At 41.5% G+C, this 17,123-nt stretch overlaps 1 protein-coding gene across 1 annotated transcript in view; it reads right to left on the bottom strand.

The window, feature by feature from the left end:
* Positions 1-17,123, bottom strand: part of FRMPD2 (FERM and PDZ domain containing 2) — a 97,858-nt gene that overhangs the window by 31,134 nt on the left and 49,601 nt on the right. Inside the window, 7 exon segments of the mRNA XM_054572394.1 lie at positions 2,545-2,661; positions 2,737-2,844; positions 3,452-3,541; positions 4,655-4,691; positions 4,693-4,756; positions 12,539-12,749; positions 15,795-15,803. Of these exon segments, the coding sequence (XP_054428369.1) occupies positions 2,545-2,661; positions 2,737-2,844; positions 3,452-3,541; positions 4,655-4,691; positions 4,693-4,756; positions 12,539-12,749; positions 15,795-15,803 (636 nt within the window).

The raw sequence follows: 17,123 nt of genomic DNA, 5'->3' as shown, positions 1-17,123 counted from the left end.
CACAACTAGCATGTGGTAGTGCTCTTAAAGCCAGCCTCTTTTGGAGACCCTGCTGAGCACACCTGTAATCATCATGTGATCCAAAAACCACCATGTGAGGTCTTTTGGGGGACTTGAATCAAATGGTGGACTCTGTGGGTGAAGGCTGGGCCACTGATTCCTCTTTAACCCATGTATGACCTTTCACCTGGCATAGAACAGAGAAAAGAATACAAGGCTGGGAATCAAAAGGTAAAATGTCAGGGAGGTACTTAATTCTGAATCTCAGTTTCCTTATACCTAAAACAGAGATAATATCAGCTACCTTATAGGGTTGGTGAGGCTTAGAAGTTATATAGAGAGATTTTACATATGGATAGAGAGAGATAAGGGGAAGTTACAGCTTAGTACCTGATAGAGCCTCAGTAAATATATTGACTGTCAATATGTTAATATTAGCTGCTCAACAAATGTATGTGGGAAGAAGACATACTAGTTAGATTTTATTTAGCTCTGGATATAGAAATATACAAGTATGCTTACTAATTTTGATACACACTCAGCACCCAGAGAAGTGCCCAAACTCACATGTTCAATTAACTTACTTTACTGAATTAGATTTGAAGTTATTCAAACCTGAAGGTATTCAGCAGACAATGGTAGGGCCACTGTTCTGTAATGCCTATTACTGGCCATTTCATTCACAGATTCCACTGTCCTTCTGCTAATTTTGTGAGCATCTATTTATTTTCTTCCACAACCTCCATGAGAAATGAAGACAGGCCTTATGACTGAATTAAGAAGTCAAGCTGTGCAGCTTGTGCCATGCCTAAAGGAAATATTAGCTAGAAGAACTTCTTCAGGTAATTAAAACTCAATCTACTGTAGACAGTGATGGCTGCTCATGATAAGAATGTTATGTCTTGTCTATGACCTCCAGTCTAGACTGCTGGCCCCAACAGGAGCCTAGCCAGGTAGAAATCATGGAGGCCCAGCCTCTGTCCACAATAGCCCAGTCAGCACCACTGTGGAAAAATCTTTCTCCAGCACTGGTAGAAGCCGCATAAGAAATCCCAGCTGTGATAAGGCAACTTGACTAACTGGTGACTGGGGACCCACAGTAAAAGGACATTTAAGCTACATGCATTGTAAAAAACTCATTGCCTAAAATTCTAATATAAGACTGTGGTTTGGATCATGGGGCTGAAACACATGTCTCTTTGTACACCAAAGCCAGTCTTGTCTTCTTCCTTTTATGGACTGTCAAGAGTCAAGTCACTTAGTTGTATCTTGAGGACCAACTAAAGGCCAAGAATATGAGATGCCTGGTCATCTACATATTGATACCCTCTATTACAGCAGTCCATCTTTGAACAACATAGTTGAGCCCAACTCAGCTGCATTATGATTCTTGACCAAAAAAAAAAAAAAAGATGGTTTTTATTACTCCTTTTAGTCCTGCCCCTGTGCAAAGTGTGGAGGGAAGAGCTAAAACATTGTGGAAAGAACTATGACAATGTTAGGAAATCCAACAGATACAGTGAGCTGGGACTGCTGTTGAAGTGCTGGTGCAGGCCCCTGGGTCAGCTCCAGCCACAGGATAAAAGGCATTTGGCTGAGATTCCGGCTTTGCCAGCTCCCATCCTCCATGGCCCTGGACCATAGGCAGCTGCAAGACCTGGGAAAGCCATCTGGTGATGATGTGTTCATGTGCAAGAATGAGAGAGTGTGTGTGCTTTTCAAAGGGTGAGGAAAGTGAGGTGCCTACATTAAAGAACTAGAAAATGCTGGCTGGTGTGATGTGAATCATTTCTGTACATAAGGGGAAATTGTACAATGACCCTGGACTCTGAGGAAGAAATCCATCAGACTGAATTTGCAGGCAGCATGCTGTTAAATTACAGGATCGTGCAACCAAAAAGCAGCAGTGGTCCCAGGTAAAGGGGAGCGGAGGGGATTTTAACCTTCCCTTATTATCTACATTACTCCCCAAACCTGCCCAAATAAACATATTAACATTATTGTTTGATATGGTCATTGCTGCCCTCCCTTTCATATGTATCTAAGGAAAAATAAAAGCATCTTTTAAAAAACTTCACTTTATTTGTTGATCTCTAACATGCCAAGTCTTAACCAAGTAAGGCAGCATGCTTGCTATGCAAATTCAGCTTTAAGAACAGTTCCCAGTCTTCTTCTCACCTGACTGTCTAAACTACATAGGATCCTGGAGCAGCCACTTTCAATAAGGACTTGGATGACATAAAGAATGTCCTCCTTGTCATACAAGAAGAGTGGGCAGAGAAACGCGCAATTGCTGTACCAACCATGTCTAATGATGAACTAGAGCTAGCTGCTCCTGTTCGGCAGGGTAAGCAATGGTAGAGCCTGTTCTGCCCTGTAGTTGCAGAGTTTAATTACTCTGCCGCTTCATCCCTTCTTTGCAAGCCACTACCACGAGGAAAGCAATGAAAAAGACCTCATGGACTCAAAGATCCAAAATCCTGTGGTATGTGTACACTGAAAATGAAGAAGCTTGCCAGCTTCTGAAAGCAGATAACAACATACATTTTGACTGAGAAGTGATTAATTCTATGTTGTCAGGAGAATTCTGAATCATTCTAACAGCCATGTTGAATGTGAAGCCCTCCAGACTGATGTGATTCAATGCTAGTATCTGCCCTCCTGGAAAAATAAAACATCTCAGCAATACCATCAAGGAAATTAATGCTGTATCTCAGGCAATTTAAAAAGGCATACCTGGTTTGATCTTTTTAGCCTTTTCAGCTGGTCCCCCAGGTATAATTGAGGCTATAAAGATTCCAGGGTCAACTTTGCCTACATATTCTCCCTCATTAATGACAAAACCTGTAGTCCAATGATAGTTAAAAAGATGATACTTAATGATTTTGCAGTTCAGAGAGGTTAGGTTATTTGCTTGAGATCACACAGCTACCAAGTGACATCAATGACATTTGTACATAGGTCCTCTGACCCTCAAACAGCTCTTTCTACTCTGCCAAGACTCATGGAGAAAAGTGCTTTGCCCTGTATTAGTAAGCATAGCTTAAACTAGGAACATAGCCCATCAATGTGCACTGAATTCGCTCCAGCATATAAGCAGATATATGAAAGAGATGATCTGCTCAGTGTCTCGTTTCTTACATGGTTTTAAGGGTCTTCAAATGTGGTAAATAGTAAGACATGAAAAAAATGGACTAGATTTTTTTCCCCATAACTAAGAATCTAAATATACTAGAAAAAGGACATTACATGATATTGGAGGGGAGTCCTTTTCTACCATGTACTCAGATTCTCCCAATATGTACCCCAAAAAGGAAAACTTTTACCCAAAGAAAAGACAAATTGGAAGAGAAGAAGCAGAAAATTAGTAGAAAAGTCAGAAAGGAAGCTGGCACACACTGCTCTCTACCCAGAGGAAGAGACTGGTTTCATCTGCCAGGATCCCTCTTACCAAAATCAAGACGTGGATCCTGGCTCAGTTTCACATGCATGATTTCTTGATCCAGTCCAGCTGTGAAACTCGTTCTATTATTTTGTGACCCTAGAAATCAAGACAGAGCCCCACATTGTGATTTCCTCCCCAGTTACCTGAGATCTAATACAACAGGGGTGAACATGTGCTCAGTCAGGCACACACGTGCATATATACACACAATACAGGGAATGGATAATTGAACAGTTCTAATGAGCTCACTCAGTGTTGGCTCAGCAGGAGCAGAGGCAAAGGTAGCAGGGGCCATGTTTGTGTTTTCTGTAGGACTTATTATAGTACTCTCTTTTTTTTTTTTGCACTGGGCTTAGGACAAGGCAGAGTTTGAGCAGAGATGTACTTGACGACAGTGAAAACTAAAATTATAATTAGAGATGAGACACCAAAGCCTTACCCCTCTAGGTCTCTAATCAAGGGGTGATATGGCACCCAGTGCAGATGCCCTGTAGGGCTTCCCCCAGCTTTGTTCCTGGAGGAAACTCAAAGCAGAGCTATGAGGGTGTTCAAGGGAGCTGGAGCCCCGGAGCAGGCACTCTAATGCTTCACAGGAGCACATGGGAAAACTACCAAATGGTGACATACCACCCACTGCTTTCCCTACTCTCCCTCCCCCAGGAACCATGGTGAGATCTGGCAGACAGTTCATGGTAAAGAGGCACTAGCAGTATTCCAGATCCAATACCTAGGTTTAATGCTCATTAACTAAGTATTTGTCTAGTTCTGGAATCTCTGTGTTTATACAGTCCTTTAGGGACTAGCCCAGAAGATTACGACAGAGAGGAATGGTGTTGACCCTGTATAGGTTTTCTAGTGAATACTGGGAGGTCATATTATGGCCTGCAAGAAGAGTTGTAACTAAAATGGATGATGCATTTTTCTAACCATACTGCTCCACAGCAGGTAGTCCTCATACTGGATCTGAGTGCTAGGAAACTTCAACATAGCACATTTTAAGCCCAGACACCAAGCCCCAGCCAACAGTGGACTGTAAGTTCTCTTTCCAACCAAAAGTAGTTTTGAAAATAATTTTTTAAAACAAAACAATTATAAACATTACTGGGGAAGCAAACTGAGTGGTGGCAAAAGATTTAAAGCAAGCATCATGTGTAAGATTTCCTTTACCCCAAACTTAGTCCCTGACCTAGCCCATTGCCTGGCCCATACCTGTGCACACACTCTGAACAGGCAGCCCAGAGAGGGGGGTCACAAGTTGTTGGCTTCTGGATCAAAGAGATGCTCTTTTGTTGCTCCTCGCCAGTGCTGGGGCTGGAAGGGAAGACAGCAAGATGAGATAATACGTCCCTAGGAGGCAACTTCCTGGAGTCCCTGAGGACAGATGGTGGCCTGGAGAAGGCAGCAGATCTGTAGACAGACCCTGTGAAGGGCTGATCTGGTTATGAAGAGTGCACCAGGAGGAGTGTCTTGGGGTCTCTATTTTTTAGAAAGGATCCAAAAGTTACCCAGGTCTCCCACCGTCTCTCATTTTGACTGGATTTGTGGCCCCTCAAAACCTCCGCTTTCTTAACCATTAAATAGGCATCAGATTTCTATTTCCCAGGCTTGTGATGGCTCCAAAATGAGGTAGCAAGTGTAAAACATGAATCTTTCAGGCAGTTCTGATTTTTGTTGTTTGGTTTTGTTTTTAGCTGACAGGGCATGCTCCAGCACCCCAAACTATGTGCCCCTGAGGGCTCCACACAGAATGTATCTGTTTGATCCTTGTAGGCTTTTGGTCTATCTGTCCCCTGATCATAACAAGCTGAAAACAAAACATTTCATGTAGGCATTCAAGTGACCTTGGCTGAGCCAGGATTCTAGTTTAAAAAAATAAAAAAGGAATGTTCAAGGCCCAACGAGATTAATAAATTAAGTGGAAACCCTGCCCCACCTCAGAGGTGAGCTCTGCATGAGATAAACTACATTTAGGGATGAGGAAAGCAGAGAATGAGAAGAAAGAATAGATGCAAAGCCACGGGTGCTCAAAGCCCTAGAAAAAGCCATGTAATCTGGGCCACACATGCAATTCTATTGCTTAAAAAGAATAAGGACCAGGGTCTACTGCCAATCACTAAAGGACAAACACTGCATGATTCCACTCATATGAAATGTCTGAAGTCATCAAATTCATAGAGAGGGAAAGTAGAAAGGTTATCTCCAGGGGTTCATGAACAGGGAAATGAGAGTTGTTGTTTAATAGGTATGCTTTCAGTTTTGCTGGATAAAAACAATTCTGGACATTAGTTGCACAACAATGAGAATATAATTAACAGTAGTAAATTGTAAATTTAAAAATGGGTAAGAAAGCTGCTTATTTGAAAAGATAAATAAAATTGACAAAATTCTGTCTAGGTACTAAGGAAAAAAGAGAAAAGACTCAAATAAACAAACTCAGAAATGAAATCAGTGTGGATCAGTTGGTTGGGCATTGTTCCACAAAGCAAAAGGTCACCAGTTCAACTCCTGGTTTGATTCAGGGCACATACCTAGGTTACGACTTTGATCCCCAGTTGGGGTGCATATGGAAGGCAACCATTGATTGTCTTTCAATGATCTCTCAATCATTGATTTTTCTTTCTTTTTCTCTCTCCCTTCCTATGAATGAATGAATGAATGAAATAGAATTACAACAGACACCACAGAAATAGAAAGGATCATACAAGAATACTGCAGAAAACTATATGCTACCAAATTCAATAACCTACAAAAAAAATAGACATGTCTTTAGAAACGTATGGCCTTCCTACACTGAATCATGAAGAACTGGAAAATCTCAATAGAGCAATGAACTGTAAGGAAATTGAACCAATCATCTAAAACCTCCCCAAAAAGTAAAAGTCCAGGACCAGATGTTTTTACTAGTAAATTCTACCAAGCATTTAGAGAATATTTAATACCCACCTTTCTCAAATTCTTTCAAAAAAATTGAAGAAGCAGTACTTCCTAACACATTTTGTGAAACTAACATTATCTGATACAAAGTCTCTCAAGGATAACACACAAAAAAGAAAACCACAAGCCCAAATCTCTGAAGAATTCAGATGCAAAAATCCTAAACAAAATGCTAGCAAATAAAATACAACAATATATTAGAAAGATAATATATCATGATCAAATGGGATTCATTCCAGGGGCACAAGTGTGGTCCAAAATAAGCAAATTGATCAATGTGATACACCACATTAACAAAATAAAGGATAAAAGTCATATGATCATATCAACAGATGCAGAAAAAGCATTTGACAAGATACATTTATGATTAAAACACTCAATAAAATGGGTATAGAATAAAAGCCATATATATGACAAACCCACATCTAATATCATACTTGATGCTGAAAAAGTGAAAGCTTTTTTCCTCTAAGATCAGGAATAAGGCAAGAATGCCCACTCTCACCAATGTTATTCAACATAGTACTGGAAGTTCTAGCCAGAGCAATCAGACAGGAAAAAGAAATAAAAGGCATCCAAATTGAAAATGAAAAAATAAAATTGTTACTTTTGCAGACAACATGATTCTTTACAAGAAAACTCTAACAATTCCACCAAGAAATTATTAGAAGCAATAAACAAATACAGTAAATTTGTAGGATACAAAATCAATGTGCAAAAATCCTTGCATTCCTATATACTAACAATGAAATTTTAGAAAAAGAAATGAAAAGAAAATTCCTCTTGCAATTGCAACCAAAAGAATAAAATACCTAGGAATAAAGTTAACAAAGGATGTGAAGGACCTATAGACTGAAAACTCCAAGACATTATTAAAAGGAATTGAATAAGACACAAAGTCCATGTTCATGGATTGGAAGACTCAACATAATTAAAATGTCCATATTATCCACAGCAATGTACAGATCTAATGGAATCCCCATCAAAATCCCAATGGCATTCTTTAAATAAATAGAATTTTTAAAAATGATCACAATTGTATGCAACCACAAAAGTCCCCAAATAGGAAAGCAATCCTGAGAAGAAAAAAAAAGAATGAAAGCAAAGGTAGCATATTCCCTAACTTCAAATTATACTACAAAGCAACAATAATTAATACAGCATGGTATTGGCAGAAAAACAGGCACTCAGACCAATGAAACAGAATTGAGAGCCCAGAAGTAAATCCACATGTATATGGGTAAAGAACTTTCTATGAAGGATCCAAAATCAGACAATAAAAAGCCCTGACCAGTGTGCCTCAGTTGGTTGGAGTGTCGTCCCCTGCACTAAGAGGTTGAGGGTTTGATTCTCAGTCAGGGCACATGACTGAGCTAGAGGTTCGATCCCTGGTTGGAGCATGTGTGGGAGACAACCAATTGACCTTTCTTTCTCTCTCTCATTCTCTCTCTTTCTGCAATGAAAAAATGACCTTGATTGAGGATAAAATATATATATTAAAAAAAAAGAAAAGAAAGACTTCAATAAATGGATTGGGGAGAACTGGAAAGCTCCCATGCAAATAAATAAATAAAACTGGACTGCTATTTGTCACCATACACAAAAACTAACTCAAAATAAGTCAAAGAGCTAAATATATGACCTGAAACAATAAAATACATAAGAGAAAACATACTAAACTCATTGACCTTGGTCTTATGAATTTGACTTCAAAGGCAAGGGAAGTAAAAGCAAAAATAAATGAATAGGACTATGTCAAACTTAAAAGCTTTGCATAGCAAAAGAAACTATCAATAAGTCAAAAAGGCAATCAACCAAATGAGAGAATGTATTTGTAAATAACACCTCCCATAATGGGTTAATATCCAAAATATATAAAGAACTCATACAACTTAACAACAACAACCAAATCCAATTTAAAAAATGGACAGAGGATCTGAAAAGATGCCTCTCCCAAGAAGACATACAAATGACCAACAGATATATGAAAAGATGCTCAAACTCATTCACTATTAGGAAAATGTAAATCAAAACTACAATGAAATACCACCTCATATCTGTTTGAATGGCTATTCACAACAAAATAAGTAATTACAAGTGTTGAGAAGTTGCGGAGAAAAAGGAACCCTCATTCGCTGCTGGTGGGAATGTAAACTGGTACTATGGCAATCAGTATGGAGTTTCCTCAAACATTAAGAATAAAGTTACTATATGGCCCAGCGACCCCTCTTCTCAATATCTACCCCTAAAATTTGAAAACATTTATTCACAAGGTATATGCACCTCTGTGTTTATTGCAGCATTATTCAAGGTGGCCAAGACATGGAAACAACTAAAATGCCATTTGATAGATGATTGGAAAAAGATGCGGTGTACATGTATACAACGGAATACTACTCAGCCATAAAAAAAGATGAAATACTGACTTTTGTGACTATATGGGTTGATCTTGAGAATATCATGCTAAACAAAGTAAGTCAGGTGTAAAAAGTAAAGAATCATATGACTTCACTCATGAGTGGGATATAAAACTGAAAGCAACAAGCGAACAAACAAAGCAAACAAAAACTCATAGACACAGATAACAGTATGGTGGTTAGCAGAGGGAAAGGGATTGGGGGGGAAGGAGTAAAGGGTAAAGAAGGGTCAAATATATAGTGACAGAAGATTTGATTTTGGGTGGGCACAGAATACATTATATAGATAAAGTATCATAGAATTGTACACTTGAAACTGACATAATTTTATTAAAAATGTCACCCTAATAAATTTAATTTTAAAAATATTTTTAAATGGTTAAATAGTAAATTTTATGTTATGTTCATTTTATCGCAGTTAAAATAAGCTTTTTACAATGCAAACCTAAAAAACGTTTACTGAAAGCCTCTACATGCTGGTCTGAAAGCTGAGGAAAAAACAGGCATGTTGCTCTTGTCTGGAAGTTCATTGTTTAACAGGACACACAGATAAATGCTTGTGGGTGTTGGGGTGAAGGGAGGATGGGGAAGCTAATCTAAAGGGAGCCTGTGACATCAAGGAGGCACCCTTTTGCCAAAGAAAAGGTAATGAGGAAGTAGGTGGTCGGCTTTCTGGTGGAGAAGGGTGGGCAGGGCAGGAATTGTATATCAGGACTGGCACTCCTGGTGTCGTTATCCTCAGGGCCTCTGAGTAGGCACCTGCTCAGGAATGGCCCTGGGGATGGAGGCCCCTCTCTTCCATGTAAATGCCTGCGTGCAGTCCCATCCTTCCTGTCCTGGCTCTGGACCATTCAGTCACATGCCCTGAACTCCAGGTCCACGGCATGAACAGCTCCTGTGCACACAGGCCCTGTGCTGTCACCTGTGAGAACACCATGGGGCAGGGACTATGTCCTGCTCACTGATGACTCCTCAGCACCTAGCCCAGGGCAGGCACACAGCAGGTGCTCAACTAATTTTCTAGCAGTACTGCTGGGCTCTTGCTCATGGCATTCCTGCATATCCCCCTTCCTTCTCCTCCCACAGGTGTCAGATTCCCCCTGTAGCCCTCTCCAGCCCCCTTACTGGGAAATAACCTCACCATCCAGGGAGTCATAACACTGCTGTATCTGTGTCTGTCTTAGACACTAAACCCATACTATGCCCTTAAGAGGGACTGTGTTCCTAAAGTCTTCCCCTGCGACAAGAAGAGCACCAACATCAGGACACTTGCTGCTGACTCAGCCATGTTCATTGTTTTAAAACACCATTTCATTCCCACAGCCACCCAGTGGGGTGGGTATTCTGTTATTATCACTGGACAAATGAGGAAACTGAGGCATAGGTGTGGTAAATAACTTGATCAAGCTCACAGAGCAGTAGACAGCTGAGCAGGTATTGGTACTGGATTTCGAAACACTGGGCTCACTCCAGAATTCTGTCTAAAGGCAATCCATGGCTGAGCCACCTTCATACCAGCCACAGCAGAATTGCTAAATGTCTAGCCCATGTCACAGAGACAAAGGAACTGGAAGGATGTCAACCCTCGGCCCACCCCAGACTATGACCTTAGCAACGTTGGGCAGTTCCATGTGAGCTCAGGCTTGGCTCATGCTGACAACATGCTGCCTCAAATTTGGTCCCCCTGTCCTAGAGTTTCTTGTACACCTTGGGTGCCCCCTACCTCCACTGTTCCCACTTGCCCAAATGTATAGGAGAGTTAATACCTCCCAGACAATCTTCCACCTGAGGATGGTGAAAGCAATGCCTGCATAAGTGCCCATCCTTCTGTCCTTCAGACAAGCAATTCTGGAGGGCTTCTTACAATCCCATTGAAAATTATATCCTGTATGTCCACAACAACTACCTTGATGACACTGCCTCCCTGCCGTCCCTGTTGTTTTTGACCTTCCCTTCTTCCCTGTCTCTCTCTCCACACTCACTCCTATTTCCTGGAATCACCTCCACAAAAACCATCTGCAACCAAGTCATTTCTCCAGCTATTTCTGGGGGCCTTCCAGATGACCAAGGACCTTAGAATACCCTTTTCATATAAAGGTTAATAGCAACCTCTGAAGTGAGTTATTAAAGGGCTATAAAAATTTGGCACTTGTAAACTAAAATTAGAATAGTATTAGAGTTTACTGAGGATGTTAATTCAGCTTTCTGTTGAGAAGGCCGGCTCCCATGCAATGCTTCAAAGCCCCTGCTGTGCCTACCCACCAGTAGGTCATTAGAAGCCCCACCATCCTCAGGAAGCATACTTTGCAATCAACACATTCTCAAGGTGACCTTGAGCCAGTCACAGCTTCTTTCGGCTTTTAAACTATAAACAGCTATAAAATATCATTACTTTAAATAACAGATTAAAGATAGCCACAAATTCTTGGATACTCTTACATCAAGAGGTGGAGTGTCTCTGCTACTGTTAAATCTGTATTGATCTGTGACTACTTGACCAAAAGAGTATGGCGGAAGTGATGCTGTGCCAGCTCTAGTCTCAGCCTTTAAAAAGACTGGCAGTCCCACCTTGGGCCCTTGGAGCCCTGATCTGCCATGTAGGAGCCTGACTACCTTGCTGGAGGTACCACATGGGGAAGTCCTGAGATTCCATGGGAGTGAGAGGGCCCAGCTGAGCTCACCACCCCAGTCATCCCCCCCATGAGCCTGAGCACAAGAGCACAGCTGTCTTGAAGCCTCCAGACCAGTCCTGCTGACTCCAGTCAACACCATGTGAAGGAGAAGATTCAACCAGCTAAGCCATGCTTGAATTTCTAACCCAGAAAACTATGAAATACAGTAACAAAATAGTGATTGTTTTCAGCCACTGTGCTTTGGAATGGTTTATTACACAGCAATAGACACAGTTTACTTCATCATTATTGATTTGGTTTACAGTACATAGTGATACATATTTGCATTAACAGAATTTGGGGCAATAATTTTTAAGAATTACTTTAAGATGTCAAAGTTCAGATGAATTGTCCATACCCACTTGCTGAAGCAGATGTATAACTCATCCAGAAAAAACAGTCCTTCAGCAGACTTCATTGGTCAGGTGCTGCCTGTGAATCTGTGCTATTTATATAGTTGCCATGTAAGTGTAATCCAATTCCAGGCTATTTTTAAATTTATGAATCATTGTGTTATAATGCAAGTTGTGTTTGTAAGCTCATTATTTTCACTTGAAAATGAAATCACAAACAATCCATCAACAGAGAAAGTACCATAGTGCAGAGATTGGGAGTAACAGACTCTAGGGTCAGCTGTGAGGGTTCAAATCCCAAACCTTTTCTCCTCCTGTAGGATTGGTAAAACAATAGAAATTACTTAAGAGGGTTGTGAGGGTTAATTGATGTATACACTTGCTTAGAACAGTACCTGGCTCATGATAAGACCAAATATGCTTATTGCAACTTATTTATTTTGTCCTCTTTAATTTTGTATTGTCACCTAATTCTTTCTCCACCAAAAGATAGCAATGCGTAGTAGGGAGATGGAATATCTGCCCTCTAGTGTTTAGCAGACTTTTCCCATAGTCAGCCTTTGGGAAATCTCTGCAGAATTAGTGGCTAGTTATTCAGTGAATGTGTACTTTCCTTAGACATCTGACATCCTTTAAACAGTTTTTTTAAGAATAAATTGCTTTGAAACACCGTAAACATGGTGGTTTGGGCCCAGGAAAAAGATGTGTCAAGCCCACCTGCTTCCAATTTCTAGTGCTCCTGTCTCCCCGCAGGTGTCCACGGTGACTCTGCCCAGTGATGCGCACAGCAGTCTTCCTGTAGGGTCCTCCAGCCTGGGTGACAACAGCACACTTTCTGAGCATGACAATGTCTGAATCCAAGTGAGAGGCTTGGACCGGGCCGGGTGTGCAAGACTCAAATTGGCCATTTGCACACACTTATCATAGTCTAAAATTTGGGAGAAAAAGATAAAAATAAACACAAGAATGGTGCTGGCTCCATTGCTCGCTCTCGTGGCAGCAGCACATCCCAGGCCCCACATTGTGTTCTCTCTTTTCTTTAACTGCTCTTTTTCCTCAGGTGAACTTTCTCTTGTGATGGGCACTGAGACTGCCAAGTCTCCACAATTAGCACTCATTAATGAGAGAAACCTCAGAGACATAATGCTCGCCCTCCTGCTGTAGCTGACAGGACTCTGATCCAATGTTCTAATGTGTGCAAACCCGATAGCATCCACAGCAATGTGACTGTGCCAGCAGAGTCCTCTATAACATTAACTGCCACCATCTGTTCTGCTTGCTGCCTTCACAAAACTGTCCTCATAAATACTGTTGTAACAAATGGGCCTTCAAATTACCTGGGCTCCCAAATTGGGCTTTGCTCTGTGAAATATAATCTTCAATCTCTACATAGCTTAGCTCCCTGGTAATAATATTTAAATTAAAATCAGATTTTCAGAAATGTGAATGCATATCACATATGTTGAGTCCCTCCAGCTTTAACACTCCCTTCATGTAGAAAGATGTAATAAATGATTCTAATGAAGTCCCTAACTTAAGACGGTGAATGTGAGTCACTATTCGTGTCATTCATAAGAAATTGAGATTTGGTACATAGATCTTGTAAATTAACTATGCTTTTACAAAGCCCAATTTGCATTTTGAGAAGAAGAAAATAATGACTATATTGTGGTCAACTTCTCCCTGCTAAAACCACGAAGGAAAGAGTGCTCAGCCATGTGGGGTTTGCGTGGCTCTGGTTTTGTGTGTGTGTAAAGGCCAGTGCAGTGCCTCCACTGTGAGGGTGGCTGTGGGCACGGTTTCCTCAAGCAGACACCCACCTTCCCTACAGCGGTGTCTGATCCATTGCTAGGACTCTGCCCACTGAAACAGGTAGCAGTTAAAAATACTTAAAAATACTTTGTTTTGAACTTTCTATGTCTATGAGGCATTTGGTATCATGACTCACATACAGTGAAACAGAAAAAAATGGAGGAATATAAACAATTTAAAATGACCTGCAGCTTTTGCACAAATTGCATAGTCTCTTACTCCAGATTTTGGATCTTTTTAGATACACAGCAACAATGGTAACCTCAACACAAACAACTCATATATGAAGTCTGTCTGGAAAAAGTCCAGCCTTTGTTAATATAATGAGAACAGTTTGCCCAATCTGGCAGCCAAGGATGGTGGACTGGAATGCACATGCACGAAAAATGATGACTTCACCGTGCTAGTCAAAGAGGGCAGTAAACGCGGTTGAGTAAGCACGTGTACGGTATGGCCTCACATTCAAAATGACTGAGTGAGTAGAGCAACGAATCTGCATCAGATTTTGTGTTAAGCTTGAATATTCCTCCGTGGAAACTATTTTGATGATTCAGAAGGCTGCAGCTCTTGGCAACTGGTGATTGGCAGCTTCATCACAACAACGCACCTGCTCATCATCACATCTCATGCAGAGTTTTTTGGCAAAACATCAAATCACCCAGGTGACTCAGCCCCTTACAGCCCAGATTTGCTGCTCTGTGACTTCTGGCTTTTCCCAAAACTAAAATCACCTTTGAAAGGGAAGGGATTTCAGATCTTTGATTCAGGAAAATATAATCAAGCAGCTGATGGAGACTGGGAGAATTATATGAGGTCTCAACGTGCCTACTTTGAAGGGGACTGAGGCATCATTGTCCTATATACAATGTTTCTGTATCTTGTATCTTCTTCAATAAATGTCTTTATTTTTCACAGGATTTGGCTGGATATTTTCTGGAAACACCTCACACACTGAATGCTTATGATATGCCAGGCACAGTGGTAAGCCTATTCTCAGCACTGTATCATTTCATCCTCACAATAACCCTGTGGAGTAGATATTATTATACCCACCTTATAGATGGGGAAACTTGAGGCTGAGGGAGAGTTAAAAATTTCCTCAAAGTCCCAGGACTGGTAAGTGGTAGAGCAAAACTCACAGTCAAGTCGGCTGACCCCACACTCCACACCAGAAAATGGATATGCTAAGAGTGAAGAGGCTAACCCAGAAGCACATAAAATTCATCTGAGTCATGCCTAGACTAGCATTCTGACTGCTAGGCCCAAAGGGACTGTGAGCTTAGGCTTAATCATGGTAGATAGTAATACAGTGGACATTCTAGGGAGAGATGGCGGTGGCAGGGTCTCAGGTCAGAGAGGTTTAATGGGTTTGAAGGAAGCCTCTGCACAGAGGTTGAGGGTACAGGAAGGAGGGGCTATCTCCGTAGGCGATAGGGGAGGGGCTCGTAGAAGTTGCAGAGGAGAGCCACTGTGGGCTCTTGGCAGGGTTGTTCCCAGCAAGAAACCTGAGACCATCAGGGCCCTGGGAAGGACAAAGGCCACAGAGTGAGGTCAGGGAAGAAGAACATAGATGTCATGCAATTAGCATCAGACACTCGGCACAAAGCCAAAGCTTGTTGGGCTGGTGGGGAGTGTGCTATAACTATTAGGCCCTAGCTTCGTAGAGTTCAAGTGGCTAGACAAGCAGTGAAGGAAGAATTGATAACTAAGGGAGGAAAGCCAAGAGTTGATAACCTTTCAGGAATGGAAGGAAGCATTGCAAAGAATGTTCCAAAACCACCAACCAGCATGCCAAGGAGAATGAGTAGTTTCTGTCCACTGGCCGTGGGTGACTCACAGAATAACTGTGGCACCAGGAAAGCAGCTGACAAATGTCCAAATTAGTTTGGATGCCAAGCTCTGTAGTCTAGGTTAGTTACAGTGTTTCAAGAGCACCGGAGCCACCAGAACCAGGGGCCATGAAGAAAATGGAAAGGGAACCAGGGCCGGACCCTGGGCCACCCACTGAAGAGGTGCAGAGTCCTACAGCCACAAGCTGCAGGAGCAACAGCATCCCTGCAGCCATGCCACCCATCTGAAGGGGCTGACAGAGCCTGCTTGACTTAGTCCTGAAATTGTGCACTTGTGAAAACATGAAGATTGTACTCTCTCCCCTGGGCACCAAATAAAACTAAAAAGTTATTATGCTCATTAACACAACTCACTGAAGAATGACTAAGAAACATTTGGAAAATGTTCAACTTCTCAACTATAAAAGAAAAATGCCAAATGAGACATTATTTTACCTATCAAATGGGCAAAGATAGACATGATACTATCCCTTCTGGCAAGGATGTAGTGAAATGGGCATGGGAACTGGGGAAAACAGCAAGGATCTTAAAAATGCCCCCAGCCTTTGTACCCAATAATTACACTTCCAAGACCTAGTTTAAAGGTATTCCAAGGTACAGAAAATTTTTATTTCAATGATTTTATTGCAATATTGCTTAGAATATTGAAGAATGAAATGCAACTTAAAATCAAAATAGGAAAATGATGAAGCAAATGATTGTACTTCCACACTAATCATACATTAACTTTTTTTTAAAACCCCAAAAACCTGCACTGAGCACCTCCCACTTGACACACCTCTGCTCTGTCCTGGAGCTGTGAAGGCAGTGGGGCACTGCCCCTCCCTGCAGACTGGAGGCAGGCAGAGCCGCAGATACAAGGGATGGAGAAAGCAGGTGAAAAGAGGGAGTCTGCACTAAAGAGGGTGTGCTCAACACCTATGAGGGAAGGATGGGGCAGCCAATCAAGAGAACTTTAGAAAAGGCTATCCTTGAACTCATTTTTGCAGAATAGGGCTTATCTTAGTGGCCTGCGTCTGGTAGGGGGCAGCAACAGCTGTATGGACAGAGGCGGTGCTGAGCACAAAGGCCCCAGAACTGAGATACCCTGTGTGTTCAGCAGTCTGCAAGCCAGCAAGCAATGTAGCTAGAAGCAGAGTGAAGGAGTCGCAGCACGACTAAGTCAGGGCTGGGTCAAATGGCAAGGATCTGATGTGCTATCCTACGAAATCTGAGCTTGTACTTACAGATAGCAGAGACCCATTGACAAATTTTCACTGTGGGAGAATATGATTGGATTGGTCCTTTTGCCATTTTCAGGCTGAGAGCAAGATGTCTTTGACACGTGACTCCCAGGACTTGGTGACAAGAGAAGTGGGAAGAGAGGGTGCAGGTCCAGACGCTCCCAAGGTAGAGGAATTTGTGTGGGAGGATGAGGTCAACTGCAGATACAATGAGTTTGAGGACTCTGTGGGGCCATCAAATGAAGATGCCTAGTTCTCACCTGGATGCACTGAAAATGGTATATAGAGAGAAAGTTTCTACTGTGAAAAAATATTTTTAAATACAAAGAAAAATTGTTTAATTTTTCTAAAGAACACATACAAATATCCAAGAGGTACATGAAAAGATGTTCAACATCACTAATCATCAGGGAAATG

This window comes from Pteronotus mesoamericanus, unplaced genomic scaffold (genome assembly GCF_021234165.1).
Source record: "Pteronotus mesoamericanus isolate MK-2021 breed Mesoamerican mustached bat unplaced genomic scaffold, CSHL_Meso_final contig_230, whole genome shotgun sequence".
NCBI classification, from domain to species: Eukaryota; Metazoa; Chordata; class Mammalia; order Chiroptera; family Mormoopidae; genus Pteronotus; species Pteronotus mesoamericanus.
The sequence above is the reverse complement of the archived record's forward strand: the minus strand, read 5'-3'. Positions and strand labels throughout refer to the sequence as shown.